General features: G+C 45.2%; 1 protein-coding gene across 3 annotated transcripts in view; it reads left to right on the forward strand.

Moving 5' to 3' along the window:
* The window catches only part of ABTB3 (ankyrin repeat and BTB domain containing 3), a 180,411-nt gene that overhangs the window by 97,638 nt on the left and 59,501 nt on the right, over nucleotides 1–23,272 (forward strand). For 2 of the 3 annotated variants that reach the window (XM_052669012.1, XM_052669011.1), the window contains exons 2-3: nucleotides 407–556; nucleotides 13,683–13,887. In XM_052669012.1, coding sequence (XP_052524972.1) covers nucleotides 407–556; nucleotides 13,683–13,887 — 355 coding nt within the window. Of the gene's footprint in view, nucleotides 1–406; nucleotides 557–7,389; nucleotides 7,610–13,682; nucleotides 13,888–23,272 lie in introns of those variants that run through there. The other variant, XM_052669013.1, reaches the window with a different exon arrangement.

The raw sequence follows: 23,272 nt of genomic DNA on the forward strand, positions 1-23,272 counted from the left end.
AACTGTCAGTGGAATTCCCCATACAGGAAAATCCTGTAAATGTATCAACCTTCTTACGTATAATATTAAAGTCAATCCTGAAGGATTCTGTTGCTGAGATATCATGGTTTTGAAGTAGATTCCAGAAGGCTTCTCTGGAACCTTCTTGACTCCACCATGGGCAAATACATGGGGTTTTCTGTAAACATTATCCCTTGGTGACATCATGAGTGACTCGAGGACATTCAGAATAGTTAATGAGGGCCACTTCTGAGAACATGAGTCATCTGTGACATTGAGTTACAAATACTTATTGTCTTTGGGCTCTACTCACATGAGCCTTAAAATGTTCCATGAATACGAGGTGGTGACAGCAGTAGTGACTGAAATTACATGGAACTTCTTTTTCTTTTTTTATTCACTGTAGGTGTTCTCTGCTTGCCGGACAGCTTGAACCTTCACAAAGACCAGCAACGGTCAAACAAGCCTGGAGAAGTGCAGATGTTCAGCCAGTCCGAGCTAAGGACCATCGAGCAGTCTTTACTGGCTACACGTGTGGGGAGCATTGCCGAGCTCAGTAAGTACGAGCTTGTTCATAGCGCTTGGGTTTCTTTCCTCAGAGTGAAACAAAGCCACCTGCATTGCCTGGCTGTGCAGTGGGAAGACAGGAGCACACATACAACACTGAAGGAGACAGTGGAGCAGACATTAGCCGTGTTTATGCTCCCGTGTTTATGTGGCTGGCATTGAAACTTGAAGCTGGAGCCACAGGAGGAAAGAAGTCTCAGCAATGACTGCAGATTCTTTGCACACACTGCTTCTGTTTTTAAAGGTGAGAGATCCTAGAAGTGTTTAAAGAAAAGGTAGATGTGACATAATAGTCACAGACTGAAGCAGAGCTACATCCATCTATGTTACAGGAGAGGTCCCTTGCTTTTCCAGTTTTAGCAGAGGAAAAAAAACCACTGCTCAAACCCAAATCAGACCAATTAGCATCTGGAAGATAAATACTTTGTTATTCATCAAAACATTTCTGGAGAAATGTGCCTGATTATTATATCTGAAAGCTTCGATTACAGCACAGATAAATTATTTATGGTTTTCTGAATACTACCTGGCTGCTCTGATGGCAGGAGGCAAATGCCATGTAAATCCTCGTACAGCATGGAGTTTACAGTTAGCAGAAGAGCCTCACTGGGATTTTTTATAAGTAAAGGAGCCTTCCAGTCTCATTTACTGTATAGACAGACAAAGTTATGGGTGGGAAAACAGATGCTCAAAAAAAAAAGAGTTTTTTTTTGTTTTCCTGAGCTCTACTTCAAAATTCTGGGGAGAAACTGTAGAGTCAAATGTAGAAACACACACAGCTCAACTTACTGTTCTCAATGTTGGATTCTGCATGATTGACACTAAACAACAACATTGTCATCTCAGGTGCAATTTCTCAGCCTTTTCTGTAACAACATGAGCAATGAAATGCAGCCATTTCATAATGTCAAGGCTCAGTTTAGGTGCTGTTTAGGAGCCTAGTGGATACACTGTGAATATTTATCTGCAAGCAGCAATAGAAATTTGTTTTCAACTTGCTAATTTTCCTCTGTTCTGGTGAAATGTCAACAAGCCAAGAGCTCTTACATGCCTTAGCGTGAAGTGTTGCTCAGTCTCTGGAATCAGGTGTTCAGTGTTATTCAAATTAAGTAATTTCTGCTTATTTATTTCACACATATGAAATACACAACAGTGCTTTTCATGTGCCAAGTAAATTATTCATGATATTTCTCCCTCTCTCAAAGTACGTGTGGTTATATTTTAGTAAGTATGTGATCTGTGGATATTTCAGAGATTGTTTTTTTTTCCCATCTTGGGCTATTTTGTACCTCTATACACAACAGAACACCCAGGATCTTTAGGACCCCCTCACCCCTAGTGAATAGGGTTTGCTCTGTATGTGTCTGTTGACTCCAAACACAGGCAAAACACTCTTCAGGGTGGCCAACTTGAAGAACACAGCGCCTCAGTGGGAGTTAGATGCAGCTGTCAGAGAGAGCTTGGCACGCAGCAGGCTGACAGCACTCCAGAAAGCCCTCTGGACAGCAATGAGGGCACCTCCCCATCCTCTGCAAGCAGATGCATGCCATGGAAGAAATTGTAGGAGTAGTGGTAGCTGGCAAAGCTTGCAAGGCTTTCTGTTCAAGCGGATAGAAATCTGTGTTGTGGAGCGATGCTGGTGCAGAGTTCAAAACTCAATGCTGAAGCATCGAGAGAGGTGCTGGGTGTCAGTGAGCAAAATGTGGTGGATTTAAGGGAAAATCATTAAACAGAGGAAAGTGTGAGGATGTAAGGGATACTGCTGCCTGCCTGTTCAGCACTTATGTGTCTGCCTCTGGAATCAGTGCTGGCTGTGATCTGCAGGTTACAGCGAGCCATGGCTATGGAGGGAGACTGGGGAAGCAGCAGCAGGGCAGAGCCATAGGGAACATCTGGGCATCGTAGTGCATCAACTGGGGAAGTGGAGGAGGATATCTGATTGTCACGGTGTGGGGTAGGCGTTGTAGAGCCTTAGAATTGGTGCTGTGGAGAGAAGGGAATATAGCAAGTTCTGGCATGGAGAAAGTGGGATGGGAGGGAAGCGTTACCTATGAAAAAGCCCCTGCTGTTGTGGGGATGTATGAAGTGAATGGGCACAACTTTGAAACAGAAGGGAATTAAGAGTATAGTAGCTGTGAAGAGAGGAATAGGATGAAACCAGGGATGAATGGCAAGGATGAAAGCTTGACCTGCTGTAGTAACAGAACAGTAGAACCCAAGTATATGCCTGTAACATCTCATGGCTTGCAGTGTCCCAGGAGTTAGGATTTAATTTGTGTTCTCCATAACTGCACAAGGAACAAGGGCAGAGTGATCTTTCAATAGAGAAACATACTTCTATCTCAGAGATGAGGAAAAAAAAAAGATTCTAATTGAATGAGATTTCCTGTAGTTAATCAACATTAATAATTAAAGCACTGAGAGCATATAGAATAACTAGATTTAACACATGTGCATTTCATTGGAGGAAAGACATCCCTGAATCTTGGTTCTGCCCAGCATGCTCACACGTAGCAGTGTGACCAGCTGCTGGAGACAAGGAGAACAGGAAATAAAATCTATGATAGATGGCAAGCAGGGCCTGCTTATTGGCCAGCATCTGTATTTCTGCTCAGGACTTCTCAGTTTCTTCCCAGTCTTTGTCCCAGGTGGAAAGTAGAGTTACTTATCATAAGTGAAAATCACTGCATTGTGTGACATCCCCACCTTCTCCTATGTGTGGCACCTTCTGGTCTGCTACCTTCATGTTGTCTCTTGCCTATCGTCTTACTCCCTTTTTCTTTCCTCTTTCTTTTCTGTCAAGAGTTGACAGCTGGTTATGCAGGGGAGGGCTGAAGATTTTCTGGGGGAAAACGTTCACCTTTTGGCTGCAGCATGAAATGAATTACTAGTGTCACTTACAGCAGTTTAAGCTACTTGGTTTGGCTGTGTCATTCCTTTAAGTAATGCAGAAATTGTCTGCTGTGGCAGACGAGTGCTGTATCTACTGTCATGCCAATGAGGAACTGCTTCTTAGAATACTGTGGTAAGGGCTTTTGAGGACATTTTTGGGGACAACTGAACTTCTTTATCTCTCTGCCAGCTTCATGTTTCCTGAAACTGGCACACCTCGATTGGTTCCATTTGTCAGGATCTTCTGGTGGTATCAACCAGCAGCCTTTCAGCCCCAGATCTGCAGAGCATGCTGACAGGATCCCTGTGCTGCAGTGTGCCCATCCCACTGGGCATGGTCATCCACCAGGGGGGATGCAGGATGGGTGGGAGGTGTCCAAAATTTCCTTTTCTTCCTGTCCTTGCCTGGAAACTTCAGTATCCTTCATTGGTGATACCTGTGGGTGAAATTCGTGGTCATCTGGACTGTGATATTAGCATTTGTTCTTTTTTTTGCTGTTAGCACATTAGAAAAGGCTGTTTAGGTGAACTGTGCCTCCTCAAGAGTGACAGAGGTAAGAGAGAATGTGGAAAATGGTGAGCTGGTGAGCACAACAGTAGAGGAACGCTAACACAGTCAACTGTAGAGGAGAAGCCTGACCTTCAGTGAAGTGTCCTCAGGTGTATCCAGACTTACAGACACTGCTCTGGTGCCCACAGATCCCACTTGCCACTACTGTGTGGCATTGCCTCTTGCTATCTTCTCACAGAGTCAGCAGGTTGTACACAATGGCCTGGGCACTGATTGTCTCTGGGATGTCCTAGCATGGCAGAGCAGTGCTGCTAGCTCTGTGGTGCTCTACTGAAAATAAGAAGTAATACTGCTGACCTATGGAAAATCAAAGCAAGGTTTTGTCTCTAGGATTCAAGAGGAGAATGTAAATAGAGACCTAATTCTGTAACACAATTACTGAGGTAATATGTGATTCTGAAGAAAAGGCTTGAAAAATTAATGTGAAACCTTATTCATTAAAATATAATGAACATGGCAGAAAGTTAAGGAACAACAGTAAATTTTGCTTATGTTATATTGCCATTTTAGTATTCAGGAATTGTAATTGCCTACTACAGTGTGTTTTAAAATAATGTCATTTCATTTGAAACGCTTATTATATAGAGAACATTGGGAAGAACTGAAGCACAGCTGAAATAATAGGATTTAAAAGAGCAGTTTGACAGTATTTCACTGTTTGTTCTTAGAGAAAATATTTCCAGACTATGAGAATTCTTCTGGATTTCCAGTTTTTCCCTTTAATCTCCTTCCTATTTAGACAGAAGCAGATCTTTGCTTGAGGCCTGCTTTGTCCAGGGATGGCCAGGTTGCTCTGACCTTCCTCGGTGAGAAGTTGGCTGTCCAGTCTTGTGCAAACCATGGTGACTGGTAATGGGGAGGTATTGCTCTTGAGTGTTAACTGGGATGAGTAGGTGTTTTGATTTTAAAATGGGGTAGTCTGAAGATAAATATGTAACTAAACACTGCTGATCTCAGCACTTCATAGCCTTTGAATGATGTTTAACTTAAACAGATTCCAACTTTGATGTTCAAGCTGGTATTTCCTCCACATCACCACTCGGATCTCAGTGAGGTTTTCCTTTTCACCATTGGAAAAATGCTGCTCTTCCCCATCGTCCTCTCCGTGCCTCCACAGTGCTGAATGTATGCATTTCCAAAATAACAGACTCCCACTAGATCTTGGCACACTTTAGGGATGAAAGGAAGCTTTACTGCTCAAGTGTTAGTAGAAATGTGCTTGTACATACCAACACTGTTTTTCATTTCTGCTCTCAGCCCCAGCCAAGGAGATGATGAAAGTCAGCATCCCTTCCCCTGCCCTTTTCATCTAGTCTCAATCCTGTACAACTAACAGGGAGGAGGGCTGCAGGAGCCATACATATTGATTCCTATATTGTAAATAAGAGTAAAGTCCAGGCTTAAGCAAATATTGGGATAAAGGTGATTGCTGGAAGGGTGGCATCTGAAGGAGAATTGTTGTAAGTGCAGTGCTTATTTACTGCCAGAAGAAAAGCACTGTTTGTCAAATATTTTCCTTAGACTAAGCAGCACTGTAGAGAAAGACCAGAGCCTTTTCTTGATTAGCAGTTCTTTTCACTCAGTGCAGTGCACAGCTAAGCAGAGATACTGGCTGAGTCCTGCAATTCATATAGCAGTGCTCCCTTCAGTGCAGAGTTTGACCATAGAGCTGACAGCTTCAGTGGGTACTTCCTGTATGTGGCAATACAGCTGTCACTGCTGACAGTACAGTCATCACCTTGGTGGATGGAGGTTTCTGGAGCTCCAGCCCTCCACCACTCTCCCCAGTAACCCAACAAATCAGCTCAGGACTCCCCTGCATAAATCAGCTTTGAGGTACAGACTGTTAAAACAGCATTTTCCTTTCCTCAGGTTTGCTATCATCCACAGGCAGACCAGAGGCAGTCAGCTGGGGCAGAGTGAATATGCTTGGCCTGGCTTCCTCAGGCACATGGGGCTCTTAATTCTGGTTCATGTCAGGCCAGAGAAAAATCCAATTATGGTGGTCCAAAAAGGCAGAATGAAGGGCTCTGCCTTAGGTTAGGAGATGAACTTCTGAGTCAAAGGCTGTTTTGTTTGGAGCTGACATTGTATGAGGGGAGTCAAATGTAAACATTATGCTTGCCTCATTGGATAGGAGATTTTGAAAATAAGAATATTATTATAATAGGTATGTGAAGTTGAAAAGGCTTAATTATTATTGTGGCATTTTAATGGGATATATTCATTCCTTTTTCTATCTTCAAAGGCTTTACAAACACTAAATTGCACACAAACACGAACTCTGTCATATAAATAGAACCTTCTTGTGATAGGAGGATAAGACAAGATAAAAGGTTAAATGATCTGCTGGGAGGCACAGTGGAGCTGACACTGCTTGTGTACTGGTCCTTCTTTTGGTACCAAATTCAGAGCTTGGGACCACAGCTCCTTCCTCTGCTTTTCTGTAGGAGAGAGAAGTTACTGTTGGGAAAACAAAAAATTGGCTGGGGTAGCAGGGAGCAATTTCACACAGGGGCGCAATGCTGGCACTGCAGACAAGCAGACAGAAATGGGGAGATTATTGCAGGGTGAGCTTGATGATGATTCTGCAGCTGGCGGGGTATTCCAGTGACTGGGTGTTATGACACCCCAAGTGCACCCATAGCCCCAGGCAGCTGGCTCTTGGGTTTGGAGTGTGCTGTGTGCCAAGAACAGCATAGCTCCATGTCTGAATATACATGTGCATGCACACAGTAGGGTATGTGATAGACTTTCTTCTGTGCCCCCACCCTAGCTGACTCCTTTCCTAGTACAGATGGAAGTTAATAATAAAGACCTCCAGTAAATGATCTCAGGGAAAGTTTTGCTTAAGCAGTTCTTGCTTAGCTGACTTTCGAGACATACAGATGGATGGACTTCCAGAGGCAGAGCAAACATGTAGGAGCAGTGTAGCTGGAATCATAAACGTGTGGATGCTTTGGGCAGATGACTGAGCAGATGACTGCGGGCACTCTGCTGTCATACAAGAGGCACTGTTGAACTGCTTGTGTTCACCTGCATTCATGCGCTCACAGGCATACGCCTGGGTGAGCTGTAGCAATACATCACTTTGATGCAGAAACCAGATGCAACAGGCAGGCAGGAAGGGAGAGAGACTTCGCTTATAGTATAGGGAGGATGCAGGATGCCATGGCTACCAGATAGCAATCTAACTGGATAGGTTTCGATTTTTTTATCAGGGTTATAATTCATGTTTTCAACACAGTCTCTCTAGAGCTGGCCCTGAGCAAAAGCTGTAGATGCAAAGCCTTAACGCTGAGCTGTGAGATGAATCCATATCAAGAAAAGGAATTTGAACCTGAGTTGTGTGCTGTGTTTGGGAACTGCTGAGTCACGGCCTGAACCTCTGATTGATCACCTGAGGTGAGCCATGAGTCAGCCAGAGGAGCACAGCTGAAGGCAATTCACCTGTGCTGCCAGAAGGAGTGGAGCCTGGCTGCACCCCTCCTGGACCTATTTAAGAGCTGGCTACCAGTGGGAAAGGATCTCATCTGGAGATCCCTCTTTCTGGTGTTTTGTGGTGAGCCCAGCATAAGGGTAAGCCTTCCATTTATTCTCTCTTGTTGTCATAGTCTACTTCACCTAACTCTCTTGTTTATTTTGTGATTGTAACATCTTGATATCCATTGATTATACAGTGCTGTAAGGGGGCAAACTTTGGAAACTGCTGGCCGTGCTATGGAATTTGGTGTCTGAAGTGCAGCTCTCTAGCCCAAACTTCTCCTGATCATGTGGACAGTCTGAAGGATGGACAGAACTGCAGCTTGTGGCTCTGTCCCATTCTTTAAGGAGAATGTGTTCACCCAGGGAACACTGTGAAGCAGCAATGCTTACTGTCCATAAGCCCCACTGCAGGGCATGACTCTCCAGAGCAGGCCAACACACACAGTGGAGTCATGAAGAGCTGGAGGGGTGGTCGGACCGCTGTTACTGAACCAGTGTGTTCTGTTTGCAATATGTTCTTACATGTTCTCCATAAATATGGCCTACAGCTTAAAGCCCTAGTGTCACACCTGAAGAGATCTGTACTGGCACCAGAGATTCTCCTCCCTCCCCTGAGCTTTGAAAGAATGACATAGGTCAAACAACTGTGTGTAGAAATATTATTTCTAAGTTGTTCTTGGAACAAGAAGAATTAGCGACTGGTGTCACTGGGAGTGGCTCAGCAAGGATCAGCCCAGCATCATTCACCACTTAGGCATGGCTGTGCAAGCACACAGCTGAACATTTTAGGCTGCACATCTTTATCCCCGAGCCTGCTCCTGAGCAGGTGGAATTGGAAGATCAAGTCCATTGTGCCAGACCATAAAATCCTGCAGGACGCTTGTCAGAAGAGGGATATTAGACATCTTTCATTTCCTCCTTCTTCCTCTTGTTGTTTTTCTGCTTTTTTCCCCATTCCCTGTTAAACAATGCAAAACAGACATTACTTTGTAAGCACTGGGGTCTAAAATAAAAACAGCGATGGTAACAGGTTTTACTGAAGGCACTCACTGTCAAAAAAATGTTTAGCTGGTCACTGTTGAGAGGACTGGAGCATTCCAGTTGCGTGCTGCGGGTTGCTGAACGTAGCACCCCCATGCAGCCTAACCTTCCCTGTCACATCACATCTCCGACTTGCAGTCAGTGAAGCTATTCCTTAAATATTCAGTATGGCCTTAAACCAGGCCCGTGTTACAGTATGCATGTTACATAATGTTCTGAATCTTTAAATTAAACGTATGCATGTGGGTCTTGAGTTCATAAAAAGCGCTGAGGTGCCCTTCTTCTTGTAGTCATGGGAAGGCTGTAGTGCTGGTGGATGCAGCCCTGCTTTCTTCGTCCCTTTGCTGGCAGACAGGCCCAGCTTGGGCTTCTCCTCAAGGCTGCCAAGCTCATCCTGGGACTGCCACAGCCTTTGCTGTGCTCCAGGAGCCTTCCCTCCAATTCTGGCTTCCTAGATTCACAACACAAGCACGCCTGCACGTCCCACCGCCTCGCTGCTCGTTTCTTGTCTGTCCCACACGATGTGATGTCTTCCTTTCCCCAGTTCTGCCAGCACAACAGTTGGTGTGGCGGCTCATTTGGCTCGTGTTGCATAAATTGTGGAAGTGTTTATTTGGTTTAAATTAAAAACAAAGTCATGTTGGCGAGGTTTTTCATAAGGCAGCTCAGTTTCACAGTCTGCTCTGCAGATGGGTTGCAGGCCGTGGCACAGGGGCAGGAGGGAGTGCAGGGGATCTGGGGTGTGGATCTCTGCCCAGTCCCCTGCATCATGACACTGCAACCATCAGGAGCAGCATCAGCAGCTTACAAGAGCAACTCCAATCTGGGATTTATTTTAGTTTTTTTGGTGATGTTGCACTCAGGGATTTATTGGTCTTTTGGATGCACTCAGCTCGTATGTTTGAGATGTATTTTGAGAGCCAGAAGCTGGGATTCTCAAACGTACCCATCAGGAGTGAAAGAAAAGCATGCAAAACTGCAAACTGCACAAGCACACAAGAGCCAGCAATGCTGTGAGCAGGTGAGAGTTCACCTTGCAGAGCATTGCTGTAGCTCTGAAGAGCAGAGCCTCAAATTCAAGATTGCCCGTGATGTTCAAGTAGACTGCGGCTCTTACAGCTGGCAAGGAGAGTTGACTTCAGCATGGAGGTGAGTCTGGGCTCTGCATTGAGTCTTGAGCAGGCTGTGCGACTGCTGAAGGCCAGAGCAGGGAGTCCTATCAAGGAGCTGCCTGTGCGTAAGCTATGTGGGCCAGAGTCAAGAAGAGTTTCAAGGTCAGTGAGTAAAGCAACTGAACTCGATACATTCTTTGTTGGAAGCAAATAGAGAAGCAGCAGCATCTTAGTGAGGAAGAACAAAGCAAAATGTGGCAGAGACTGAAAGAGTGCACGTGCATCCCAAACCAGATGTTACACTACACCACATTTTACAGAGTACGCATTAAGTACTGCTGTACAGTGTGCACGGCTGTCAGCTCCCTCCTCAGCCCTGATGTGCTCAGACACTGTCTCTGCCCTGAAGATTTGGCACTGTAACTCAATGTGGCTGGAATAGAGAAGGGCACTGGGGGTGTGGTGGCTGCTCCAAGGTTACACAGCGGAATAAAACTGAAACCAGAGATTCTTGTCCTGCCTCCAGTGTTTGACCCACTAGATAGCAAGCTTATAATGTGGCTTTTTATGCTTGCTTACTGCCCTCTGTGAAGCTCAGTGCTTTATAGGTATTGATTACTTAAGCCCTGAGTTGTGCCTGATAGAGGAATGTTATAATAATTGTTAGTACAGCATTTATTTCAAGTTTAGCCAGAGATAACATAGCAGAGGATAAAGCAAGATCTAAGCCAATCAATTCTTGGTATAATGTAATTAAATGATACTTTATACGTAAGAAGCATTAATTCAGCTTTAATGGCTTGAATTGGTTTAGGTTTCTTAAGAAGCAATTGACGAAATACAGAATAAAAGGATGAACTCCTGGTCATGTTGAAATTGATTGGAGTTTTGCCATCAATCCCAATGAGGCTCGAGTTTCTCCAGCCTTGCATCAGCAGTGATGCTGAGCTGGCTGCCCTGCACTCGTCATTCCTTCTGCTGCTGCTTCTCCTTACTCAGCGTGCCATTCCCTCCAGTGCTGGATGTGTCATACAAGTCACATCGCCCTGGGACTTGATGAGGAATGTGGGTGAAGTAATGTTGCTGACTGAATCTTGGCCTAAACAGTATCCTGATTTTTATTTATCTTTTGGTACAGAAACCAGAGGAGTTCTCTGATGCATGCCGTCTCAATCCATTTAACTGTGATTGTTCATGTGTCTAGCCATAACTACATGCTGCAATGCCTTGGTGGCTTGGGTCTGAAAAGACTGCATTTAGTGCAACTCTTTTTTCTGCTCCTGCTATCATTGCTAAACCTGGATGTTGCACTTAGTATATCTACATCATCTTTTTATTTTTTCCTTTTGGAGAAGAAGAATTTGCCTCTGCTCTCAGAGATGTTGCTAGTGTCCCCATGTGAGGCTTGGCAGTGCACATCTGCTGTGAGAGGCTGGGGTGAGTGAAGGGTGTCCCAAAGTTTGCCACTGTTTGTCTGCAGATAATTTTGAGCAGGACTGACACAGTCCTCAGTCCTGACTTCAGGCACATCTGTTACACTGGTGGGCCTGATTCTGCAGGCATTCCACATGCACAGCTTCTCCTGGAAATTATGTATATGCAGGGCTGCAAGACTGGTCCTATCATGACTATTTCCTGGCAGTGGGAAAAGGCAGAAACTATTTTTAAATGAAAGCTTTGAATCAGAAGAATATTGCAGAGTGCAGCAAAATTTGTGTCAAAACCCTGAAATCATGGACTCGGCAGTTTTCTCATGCCAGCGGTTTTCTTCTTTTTATGGTTTTAAGACTGTGTTTTTGGAGAATTGGGCTGAGTGTTTTTTGGTGAGATATGTCTATTCTTCCTGGTGCGCATTATCTCAGCAGCAGCATTCCCTGTGCAAGGCAGGCAGAGGAGAGGCAATGCACTGTGATGTGCTAACAGGGGTGGGGCTTTGCAAAAGAAAACAGAAGAAAACAAAAAAAACCTCGTGATTTGCCTTGCACACAATCAAAATAGTGCTTCAAGTTTGCCCCCAAGTTCATTATTCAGCTGTTTGTTTGTTTTCAGATTTTGTGTTATGTTCCTACATCTGTGCACGTTTCCAGCTTCTCTGTGGTCATTTAGGAAAACCAAAAAAAGAGAAAACCTGTGTTTCTTTCTCTTAGCACCAAGAAATTATGCCCTCTTTTCCCCGTCACTTGCTTTTGCATAGCTCAAGGATGACCCAAAGGGCTTTTGCTCAGATTTTCATTTAAAACGAACCATTTGATTTGATCAGAGAACATTATTTCCCCCCAAAGAACTTTCTGAATGATCTGAAGATGTAAAAACAGGCAGTTTACAACCAAAATTGTTTTGCTGTCTTTTACATAGTGGTCACTAGATAGCTAATATCATAAAATCCACTGCCTCAGAGGGAGATGCCTTAGTTAATTAGTTACAATCAGTACAGTGCTTAGGGATTCAATGCTCCTGCCTGTATGTTTGCCTGCTAACATAATCATAGGTTAGCATATCGTGGCTTATTTCCCATACCTGTAATGCAAGGAAACTTTCAGAATCGCATAATCATAGAGGGAGACAACGAGCATCTTTCTAATCAGTCATTTTCCATTCTCTGGACTCCTAAATAGCTCAGGTGAGCCCAATTCTCAGATTTCCTGTTCAACAAACATGAAGTTTCCCAGTCCTACTTGGACTTAGAAATAGTTAATTCACTTGCACATTTCTGATGATACTGTCTTAAGCCTTGTTTTCCAGAGCCGTGGAGTTGACTCTGCACACAGGTCCATAGATATAAGCCCTCCTTGTTTTCTGGGCAGCAACCACCCCTGAGGGGTAAGGGACTGTGTTGAAGATGGCACAATGTCCAAAGGGAGGCCATTCACAAGCGATGTCCTCTGGGGCCTGGTGCTAGGTCCAGTCCTTTTCAACATCTTCCTTAATGATCTGGATTCCAGGCAGTGTACCCACAGCAAGTTTGCAGACTTGTTTATAAGAAAACTGGGAGGAGTGTCTGATGTTCCAAAGGCCATGCTGCCATCCATAGACAGGCTGGAGAGGTGGGCTGACAGGAACCTCATGTTGTTCAACAAGTGGAAGTTCAAAAAGCAAGAGCACACTGCTGGAAAGCAGCTTAGTACGAAAAGGGGGTCACCAGTGGACACCAAGTTGAAGCTAGCAATGTGCCCTTGCTAGCTAGAGAAGGCTAATGGTATCCTGGGCAGCATTAAGAAAAATATTGCCAGGGGGTGGAGGAGGTGATCCTTCCTCTCTCCTTAGCCCTGCAGAGTTCACACCTGGAATGTTGGGGTCAGTTGTGGGCTATCTAGTACAGAAGAGATACGAAACTTGGAGAGAGTCCCATTAAGTCCTCTCCTATAAGGAGAGGCTGAGAGAGGAGGAGTTGTTCAGGCTGGAGAAGAGAAGGTTCAGGGGGATCTCATCACTGTGTGCAAATACCTGAAGGGAGGATGCAAAGAGGACGCTTTGCAGGGTTGGCAGAAGAGGCGGCGGGCACAAAGAAGCACAGGAGATCAGGAAACGCTGTGATAGTGTGATAGTGACCGAGCATGCCAGGGCCTGTGGGTGTCCCTACTTGAGCTGGGATTGGAACAGATGGATCCAGAGGTCCCTTTGAGTGTCAGACATTCTGTAATTCTGTAACTTTTGGAACTAGGAATCTGGCATTCTCCAAGGGCTGTAGGTGGCTGTGACCCTGGCCCCAGTGGACTGGCTCTTGTGGCAGTGCTGAGATGGGCCAGCCTGACACTGCTGAGGGTCACTGAGCACACTGTATTCACACATCCCTTCAGGGGCTTGTCTGCAGCCCAGATATGTCACCACACAGCCCAGCCTGGTGATTAATATTGCACAGATTCTACATTTTACTGTTTAGGTTCTCCAAAATTAAATGGCCAGGGAAGACAACCTGGTGCATTCTTTGGTTCCAGAACTTGGGGGAAATATAGTAGCACAAGGAAAAGAGAGAGAGATAAAAGCGCAGCCTTCACCCAGGTCTTGCTTTCCAGGTGACCTCGTATCCCGAGCCATGCACCACCTCCAGCCACTGAATGCCAAGCAGCACGGGAATGGCACACCAATGCACCAGAAGCAGGGATCACTCTACTGGGAGCCGGAGGCTTTGTACACCCTCTGCTACTTCATGCACTGCCCGCAGATGGAGTGGGAAAACCCGAACGTGGAGCCATCAAAAGTCACGCTGCAGACTGAGAGGTAAGAGCCACCTTCGAGTATGTCTCATATCTTTGTGAAGACATTCTGCTGATAAATCAGTGTTGCTGGCTAATTGCTAATTACAGCTTGTGCATAGGAGGCTGCAGAGCAGTCTGTTTTGGCTTGGGATCACCTTTCTGAAATCCCGTTTCTCTTACTGAAGTGCTCCATGGCTGACCCAATATATATCAAAAGTGACACCCAGTGGCTACATTCAGCAAATTGGTTCCAGATGTGCACTTGGTAGAGATTTCCGTTTTCTTTCTTTGTTGCTCAGCTATTCTATGTTTTGGAAAAGAAAATGAGAACTTCTATTTCTGGCATAGCAGGTCTAGGTTTAAATGTGTCTTTCTACACATTAATAGGGTTTGACAGCTGTGATTTGGGAAGTGGAAAATGAGTAGAGTAGTGTTTAGCAAGGAGGGGTTGTTAAAGACACAGTGCCCCAGTTGTGCGAGGTACCAGGGTAGGTTATGTACTCAGCACAAGAGGAACCTGGGGGCTGTGAGCTCCTGCCCAGCCTCTGGGGTGTGCTGCTTGGGATGTGGCTGCATCCAGCTCTGTTGCCTTCCTCCACCCTTTAGTATCAACCAGGGCAGAAGAAGCGAGTTCAAGACTCAGTCCTGCTCAGAATCTTCTGTAAAGAAAGGAGATGTAGATAAAGCCATCTTGTCAAAAATGCAGCAGCCTCTCTAGTAACAAGAGCCAAGCTCTGCCTCCACTTGTGGTCTGACGTATGTTTTGCTATTTCACTTCCCTGAACCAGGGGTTGCCGCTGAGATGAGAGGAATGACCAGTGCTTGAAAAGAGATGCATATACATGTTTAAGATGGTGTATCATGATGGTGCAAATGCCAGCTGAACTCCACATTCATGTCCTGCTGTATCATGCTGTATGTGTGAGCCAAACTGATACATGCACTGACATTTGCATGTATGGGGCTTGGTTACTGCTTTAGTATGAAGTTTGCATCTCAAAAGCAGTGTTTGAGAATGTCATTATATAGGTAAACTTAAGTGGTATATAATATGATATTTTCATTGAATTATTTTTAAATTGACTCGTAGAAAATCAGAAGACGAAACTCTAGCATTAGTGATTCTACTGGGAACTTTGCCATTTTTCTTTGGGTGGCATTTTGTTTTTTTCCAAGTTTGGGTCACTCAGTTAGCATGGTCTTTGGTTTTTGCTCTATTGACTCCCATGTGTGAAAGAAACAGAAAGGCTAGTTAAAAGAACCTGGAATTTTAATATCTTTCTAAATCAGTTTTATTTTGTGAATTGTTAGCCAACCTGGCTCTTGCAGAAGGCCTACCTCATGAGCAAGAGTTCTCGTGGTTAGTACTGTGCTAAAAGCGGTGACTGAAATTAGAAGATATTCTCACCTGATCTGTAGTCACCATCTGTGGGAGTTAATGCCCTTGGGACCAGTGGAACTATAAAGGTTAGTAACAATGAGGCTCTGGGTTTGTAAAATTTCTAAAGACTTTCCTGTGGAAGGTGAGAGGGGCAGGAATATTTGTAGAATCTCATTTAGCATTTGCTTTAATAGGTTTTCCTTTTCCTGAGGTAGTCTTAATATATCTTCTCTTTGTTAGAGCAATTGAAATGCTGATTATATAAAGCCAGATGCAATTTCTCTTCTTTGCTATATTACGAGTATTCAGTTTGGCAAAATGTCTTCCTTTGGAAGACCGGTTTAACAACTGTGGTGTGTGGTTAGGGCCAAAGTAAGTACTCAGTGTTATTGCCAAGAGTTTGTGGTCAATTTTGGAAGGAACAGATACTCCTTCTATTGCCTAATCAAACATGCGTTTGTACTTTGTGCTGGAAAACACAAGTGGAAGTGATGCAGGGGTAAGCACGTGCCCAGATATTTCCACTGCATGTGCTGTGTAGCATGCCTCACCAGCACCAGCTGGATGGAAGTATCTTGGGCTGCCCAGCAAGTAATCCAGTTCAGCTGATTTCTGTTTAGTGCTCTGAGAAGCCTCCCTTCATATTTCCAGTCAAAGACTTATCAGTGCTGTTCTTTCTATGCAGGCATGCTTTATGGTCCGTGACTTATTTCTGGTGTTTTCAGTTTTCGTGGTGGGTTTTTATGCATTATGAGGAAGTGGGTTTGTTAAACATGACATTTTTATATGCAGAATATTTGCAGGCTTGATGCCTTATCTCTGTTCCTTATTCCCTCTCTTTTCCTTCGGCTGTGACAATGACTTTTATGTTGGAAGAAACACAGAGAGAAGGAAGGAGATCCAGGCAATTTCCCCCTTCCCTGGCCTCTCTGGGTCCCGGCTGGTGCAGAGAAGCCAGAAAATGAGTGGATCTGGCCACAAACAGTATTTTCTTGGAACAAGGGTTGTACTTGGCTCATTTGAAGACAACCTGGCTACTATTTTGGCCCTCTTTCCTGATCATGCATGCCCAGGATAGGGAGTGGGTTATGAGATGTGGCCAGAGAACTCCCCAAGTTCTCACAGGGCTCAATGGCCCAATGTTAGCTTCTCCTCCTTCTCAACCATCTCTATTCCACTCGGGCTTGGGCTCTCAACCACAGTTGAATTGGGTTGAGTTACAAAACCGCAAAGGCTCTGCTTGTTCTTCTGCAGCAGCTGGGTGTGGAAGGGAAGCTGGAGCCTAATCCCTGCAACCAGTATAGTTGCAGTCCTGCCTGGGTTAGCACTTCCTAGCATAAAAAGCAACACCTCATGTGAAGTCTCATGGGATGCATAAAATCGGATGTTTACCTTTGAATAAATCCAACACTTTGCTTCTAGGGAGTATTTTCTAGGGAGTGTTTCTCTGTGTTCTTCACGGGGGTAAAGAAATAAGAATGCAGTCTATTTATAATAGTGGTTGTCTTCACATAAAATGAAAGGGAAAAAATATTATGCAATAATGAGGCTGGGAGAGTAGGAAAGTGGCGAGGATTTCTCAGAAATTCTGGAAAATACTCCCTTCTTCTCAAGCTCCAGCAAACCCAACCTCCACATTCATACGCTTCTTTCAATCTGATCAGATTTGAACAAACCCTGTGCCTTTTGGCTGTGTTGTTGGCACTACCACAAGCCAGTCCTGCTGGGATAGATTATTTCATGGCCCTGGGTACCATGTAGATGGCTATTTTGGCAGGTGTGAAAGTGCAGGAGGGGATTTGGATCTGTTTGTGAGGCCACTGTTCCTGACAGCCAGGATGCAATGGAGACGTTTGTCTTGTGCCAGATGTTGTCTGTGAAACCATCATTCCTCTGGTGCCCTCACGTGCAGGTGGCTGCAGATCATTTAGGTTTGTTCATTCTTCTGCTTTCCTGGGAATTGAAAAAGGAAGAATTTGTCAATTAGACGGCTGTTGCCAAGATTTCTTTCTAGCTTGCTGCTTCTAGTTTAATAAAAGGATCTGTCCTGTGGTTGTGTTTTGCTTCTAGGCTTCCAAAATTATTGCAAGTAATTTCTTAAGCACCGGAAAGCACAGAATCTGTAGCTGCAGATTTGTTTGATGCTTTTTCTTAAGTGGTTCCTTACCCACTTTTACCCACAGCTGTATTGACAAAGTCCTCATGACTTCCTAACTCTCCATGTTCCCCATTAACAACTCATTGAGAAGCAGTGGCTCAGCATTCAGCCAGTCCAGGGCCACCCATTAATTCTGCTCACAAGGCAGCAAAGCACCTTCCCCATCAATTCCTCAGTTCCTTCAGCACTTGGTACGGCTGTGTGCATAAAATAGTTATAAAACCATTTCACTAAGAATGCGCCAGGAAGATGTGGCCCTGCTTTAAGTCATTCTGTGGTGCAGACTCCAGCAAAGGCCAGCAGAAAGCAGAGCGACCCCTCAGAGTGCTGCTGAGAGCGGAGAAAGCACAAGCATTGCACCTCTGGAAGAAATTAGAATGGGAAAGTCCTGCTATGAAGCTGGTTTATCCTGCAGCGTGTTTGCAGAAGACATTACACGTTTGGTGTGCTAGTATGGCATAATCTTGTATTAAACCCATGGTAAAACCATGGCCTCGCTGAACTCAGGAGTTATCACCATTGCTTATTTCTCTGGGAGCCACTGAGAGGGAATCTCAAATTCATCCTCACTCATCCTCTGCATTCGCATCCTAAGTATCAAACTTCCCACTTGTTAAAAATTGCTTCAGAATTGGTATTGGCAGCTGCCTGCACACTGGATTGCGCACGGCACACGAAGCAGCACAGACAGCATTTGTAGCTCTGCTGTCAGGCACCGTATCCTTGCAGTGCTGGGGCTGTATTCTAAACCTAATTTATCAAGCGAGGCTTAAGCTGTCCGTGTGATCTCTATAGGGTTTGTTAAATAGAGAAAACCGTGTGCAGCGTTGGGAGGAACGTAGCACCAGGGCTGCTCTGTGCCGCGTTCCTGACAGCGCTCCTGCGGCTGGCTGCTTTCCAGGGATTTCTGTCGCAGCCAGGTGTGTCACATTTGATGTCGGAACAGCCTGGGAAACATCTCCCTGCTGTCGCTGCCGGACAAGTCATCGCTCTGACTTGATTGTGTTTCAGGTCTTGCCCAGAACTGCTTTCATGCAGGAGAGGCAACAGGGACTGCGTGCGTAACCCCTGGCTGTGAGCTGAAGGCCCGTGACTTGCAGATCTCTGGTGCAGACCCGAGCGTTGCAGGCTAGGTGCATAGAGCATATGGGTGAACGGTCTCTCTGCTTAGGCAGATCCTTCAGCCTGATTAAAATGTAGAACTGCCTTTGTCAGAGTCTTGGGCCATGCTTAGCAAGGTTTCTGGAGTCACAGAGGGGTTGAGCAGCCGGCTCCCGGTGCAGTACCTCAGGAGTGCAGTGGGAAGCGTTGGCTCTCAAGGAAGACAAGGAGTTTGTGGTTTAAATATAAAATGCACCCATTCAAAATGTCTGCTAAGGACTGGAGAAAGTGTACTTTTCTGGTCTCCAGTAGTGCTAACGATGGGCTAGCATTATACATGTGGTTTTATTGTGTTTTCTAAAAGAAGATTGTAAGAGTCAAGAATACTTTGCAACCTGCATATTAGGATTTTCTTTCAACAACACCCATGAAAATATAAACACAGAAGACAACCAAATGAAATGATCTTTGCATCATTTTAAATTTGCTGACTCATATCTGCAAGCAGAAACATCTCTCCACCTTTGTCTGAATCCACCTGTGCTTTTCTTGTAAAGGTACGGCCTTCCCTTCTCTGCTGGAGGGCAAGTTGTATGAGGAGCAGCTGAGGGCCCAGTGTTTGCTCAGCGCAGAGCAGAGGAGCTGAGGGGAAGCCTGATGGTGGCTGCAGCTCCGCACAGGGAGTGGAGGGCAGCGCTGAGCTCTGCTCTGTGTGACAGCGACAGGGCCTGAGGGAACGGCATGGAGCTGTCAGGGGAGGGCAGCTGGGGGTTAGGGACAGGGTCTGCAGCAGACAGTGATCACGGCCCCAAGCTACTGGAGTTCAAGGTGCATGGGGACACTGCTGTCAGATGGATAATCTGATTTCCGGGTGGTGCTTTGTGGAGCCAGGGGTTGGGCTCTGTGATCCTTGTGCTCTCTTCTAACTCGGGAATGTTCTGTGACTGTTGTCAGAAATACTGCTCACTCTCACTGTTGCTTTTAAAATTGTAAATGCCAGCAATGACCTGTATGTTAAGGTAAAGCAAGGTCAGGTCTGTACAGCTGTGCCCACTTTCTATCTACTGAAATTGAGAGGGGGACAGCAAGAAACATCTGAGATCCAGTTAGGACAGTTATGCCTGCAGATGTTTGCAAGGCAGACGAGCTCATGAGTCCTGAACTGTCCCAAAATAGCTGTGAGAGAAGTGCAGGGTGTGGGGCTGCAGCAGGGAAGTAGGGAATGCCAGCGAGGTCAGGGTTTGGCCTTTACAGCTGTAGCTGAGTATGTGCTGTCACCTCCCCAGTGTATCCCATGAGCCTCAAATAGGTGTGGAAGAGGAAGGAGGCCTGAGATGCTGCTCCTGTAGGAATAGGTGTCTTAATGTGGTGAGAACAGCCCTGATAATTCTCTTCAGTTTAAGCAGTGAGGGCATGCTTGAGGATGATCTGGTTGTCCCCTTGCCAAGGGCTGGGGACAGTGCTGAGAAGAGTCTGGCCTCTTGGGAGCTCTTCATCCTCCTCCCCCTGCAGCTCTTCTGCATGGCACCAGGGCTGCCTCAGCACAGAGACCTCTCTTTGCATCCCCATCTGGGACGGTACTTCCTTTAGTTCAGGAAAACGTCAAAGCTTGTGCCAAAATCCATTCATTTTCGGAATATGACTTAAGATCATGTTTAGCTTCCCAGCAGTGCATGGAAGTTGCCTGGTGTGTGCCCTTACTGCTAAGCGCAGGTGCAGAGGGGCCGAAGGAGGAGGTCAGTGACTTTTCTGCTTCTCTGCTCTGGATCTCCTGGTTGCTGCCTGCCTTTGTACGGCAGAGATAAATCAGCTGTGAGTGCTATAATGATGTGATGCATTCACTTGATCTGTTTTTGCAGAGTGTCATTTGGAAAGTGATACATACCTTGCTGATGTCATGCTATCGTGTGGATTGCCGCCTTCCTATAACTTTGTAATCCTCTTTCTCCTTTGGCACACAAATAGCATTCAAAAAAACCCAACCAACTTCACATGATGCATGGACTCCTGAAGGGTATTTTTAACCTATTGCTCTCAACCATATTTGGTTCTCCTCTCAAAACACAAATTCCTTGACATGCTCAGATAGGCAGTGGCGGGGCTTTCTGCCCTGGAAAAAAGAATGTAATGTATTCTGATTGAATCCCACATCCTCCCATGCAGAGTAAAACTGGTCTTTTGAGAAAATCCTGCAGCTTCCCTATAACACTGCTTCTTTTCCCTTTCAGGATTTATTGCACCAAATAAATTCATTTCTATTTCTCTGCTGAAGCTTGCAAGATCAGGAGAGAAAACATGACATCTTGCAGCAGAGTTGATTCAGTTCCTGTAAATAATTTTATTTGCCCTGCTCAGTACTGCAGTGGGGCAAATCTGCTGGGTGAGCTTCTGCCCTGCACAAGAGGGGAGAATAAATGAGCCCCCGAGTTGCTTGTTTTGTAGGAGAGTGAACTATGGCCTAGAATTTAGCTTCCTGTTAACTGTTTCCAGTGCACCAAGGTCTGTGTGTAATTATATACATTTTTACACTTCCATCATGATTTGCACTGCTTCCCTGTTTGCTCGGTGAGTGATGAAAGCAACTCCCACCGATCAGTTGTTCCCAGCAGTCCTGGCTGCAGGGAGCTGCCTTGCCAAGCCCTTTGCCACCAGCCTTCTGGAGCAGCATGCAGCAGAATTCCCTGTTCTTTTGTCCCCTATTCCCCTTAGAGTGAAATAGTGTACCCTCTCCATCCTCCGACCACTGCCATCACTGTGATCCTGCTAGGCTCTGGAAATCTGATCACAGTGGTTGTGGGAGTTTGTTCTCTTTTTATCATTCTCTTTCCATGGCAGTGGCAGGTCTGGAGAAAGGGAAAGCTGGGAAACAAATGCAGCCTGGTCTCAAGGTGATGGAAATGCAATGGAATGGAATAATAATGGAAGTGTCAAGTCAGCAAAAGTTGTCATATTTCAGAAGGAGGTTATTCGTTTACGTTCCCGTGCGAATTGGGAACCTGGTGTCCTAGGGAAAGTCAGTGGCCTTAGGGCTTCTGCATCCTTCAGCACTTTTGAAATATCTCATCCTTCCTTAAGGATATTAATATCAGAGCTCTGTAAAGTTGGTTCTTAAAAAGAAAAAAATAAATGGCATAAAAAGCTATAAATAGGAAAAAGATATTCCAGAATCAACATTTGATTAAATCATTTTTCTCAGGGTAGATTATTTTTGGGTAAAGTTAGGTATTTAAAATGCAAAGTTTTTGCCTACAGGGTACCTAATCCAGTCTTTTTTTTTTTTCCTCTCTGTTGGAAGGGACTATGGAAGGCAAGACAAGTCAGGCAAAGCAATATGAGATAAAAAGGAGCAGGAGAAGGGAAGGAAGCACAAGTAGGGGATGATGCTACTAACAAAATGAGATACTGAGTTAATAAACATAGAATGTATGGCTAAGAAGGAGAAAGGGAGCCATTAAGGAAAGAAAAAATGATTGCCTTTTTTCCAGGGCAAAGATGATGATAAAAGGTATAGGGTTCAGGAGGAGAAGGTAGAAGCATGTTAATAGCAGATGTTCCTTTAGCAGTCATTTACAAGCTTCATCTCTCTTTCTCTTTCTTCCTTTCTTTTTTTTTTTTGTTTATATTATAATATTAAAACAATCTTGTTAGCATCCCTTAGCCATGGTATTTTCTTTGCAGTTTGGACAGAATGGTCTTGCTATGTCTACGTAGTTTTCAGCAGTCCTATCTAAGTACAGAACTTTCAGCATAGTTGACGTGTAGCTTTTGGGCAGATTTTTTTTTTTTAATTATTATTTCATGATTTTAGAATTTTATACTAATCTTCTACCCTACCTCAGCCCTTCTCCACTCAGACTTTGCTTTCTTATGCACCATGGAGGATGCCATCAGCGCTGGGATGTCCACAAAAACCATTTGGGGGTTGGAAGGCTACTGCTGTGACTTGCATTGCTCTCTAGGTTTTGTTCACTGTGATCTCCCAGGCAGTTACGTTCCAAGATGTTCAGCTGCAGATCTTCTTTAGTTTTTTTAAACCCTAAACTTGGACTTGGAGTTACAGTTCTTGAGTTTACATGTGGTCAAGCAGTGTACTGTGTGCTTCTTGTAAGGCATGTGCTGCTCCTGCCAGAACATGGGGCTGCCCAGGTGCTGTGGAGCGAAGGGCTGTGTCTCTGGCAGTGGCCACATGCTGGCAGTGACAGAGTGGGGCTGTGACCAAGTCCCACTGTGCCCTTTGGGGACAGTGGTTTTGCTCACGTGGCAGAACAGCCACTACCCAAAGGCAGAGCAACTTGATACAGTAGGTATAAAAGTGAGATGATCCAGTCTGATTGCTGATGCTGCTCAACAATGCAGTGGGAGCAGCTGTTGAGGTCCCGCTTTGCAGCAGGGTGCACATTGCATCAGTGGAGATGCTGGAGATGTCCTTGCACGTTGCCTCCGCGTGCCGAGCACTTAGGGTCAGGATCCCCTCTCTCCACCCTCGTGGAGCAACAAGGAGTGTGCCAGCCCCAGTGCATCATCCAGAACAGGATGCCATCCTATGCTGTCTCCTGCCCTCTTTTGGGACGCATGGTGCAGAGGTGGGGGAGGACTTTGGGTGCAGGTGCACCGATCTCACAGGGGCCCCATAAATGAGCATGGCTTATAAATCTGACATTTTGACTAATCCTGCTCCAGAGACAGGGCTCTTGATTTAGACCTGCAAGAAATTGCTGAGCTAGTTTGCTCTTCTACAGTTTCATTTTGTGTCTTTCCTTCTCCCTC

The sequence above is a fragment of the Tympanuchus pallidicinctus genome, unplaced genomic scaffold (genome assembly GCF_026119805.1).
Source record: "Tympanuchus pallidicinctus isolate F22 unplaced genomic scaffold, pur_lepc_1.0 scaffold8, whole genome shotgun sequence".
NCBI lineage: Eukaryota > Metazoa > Chordata > Aves > Galliformes > Phasianidae > Tympanuchus > Tympanuchus pallidicinctus.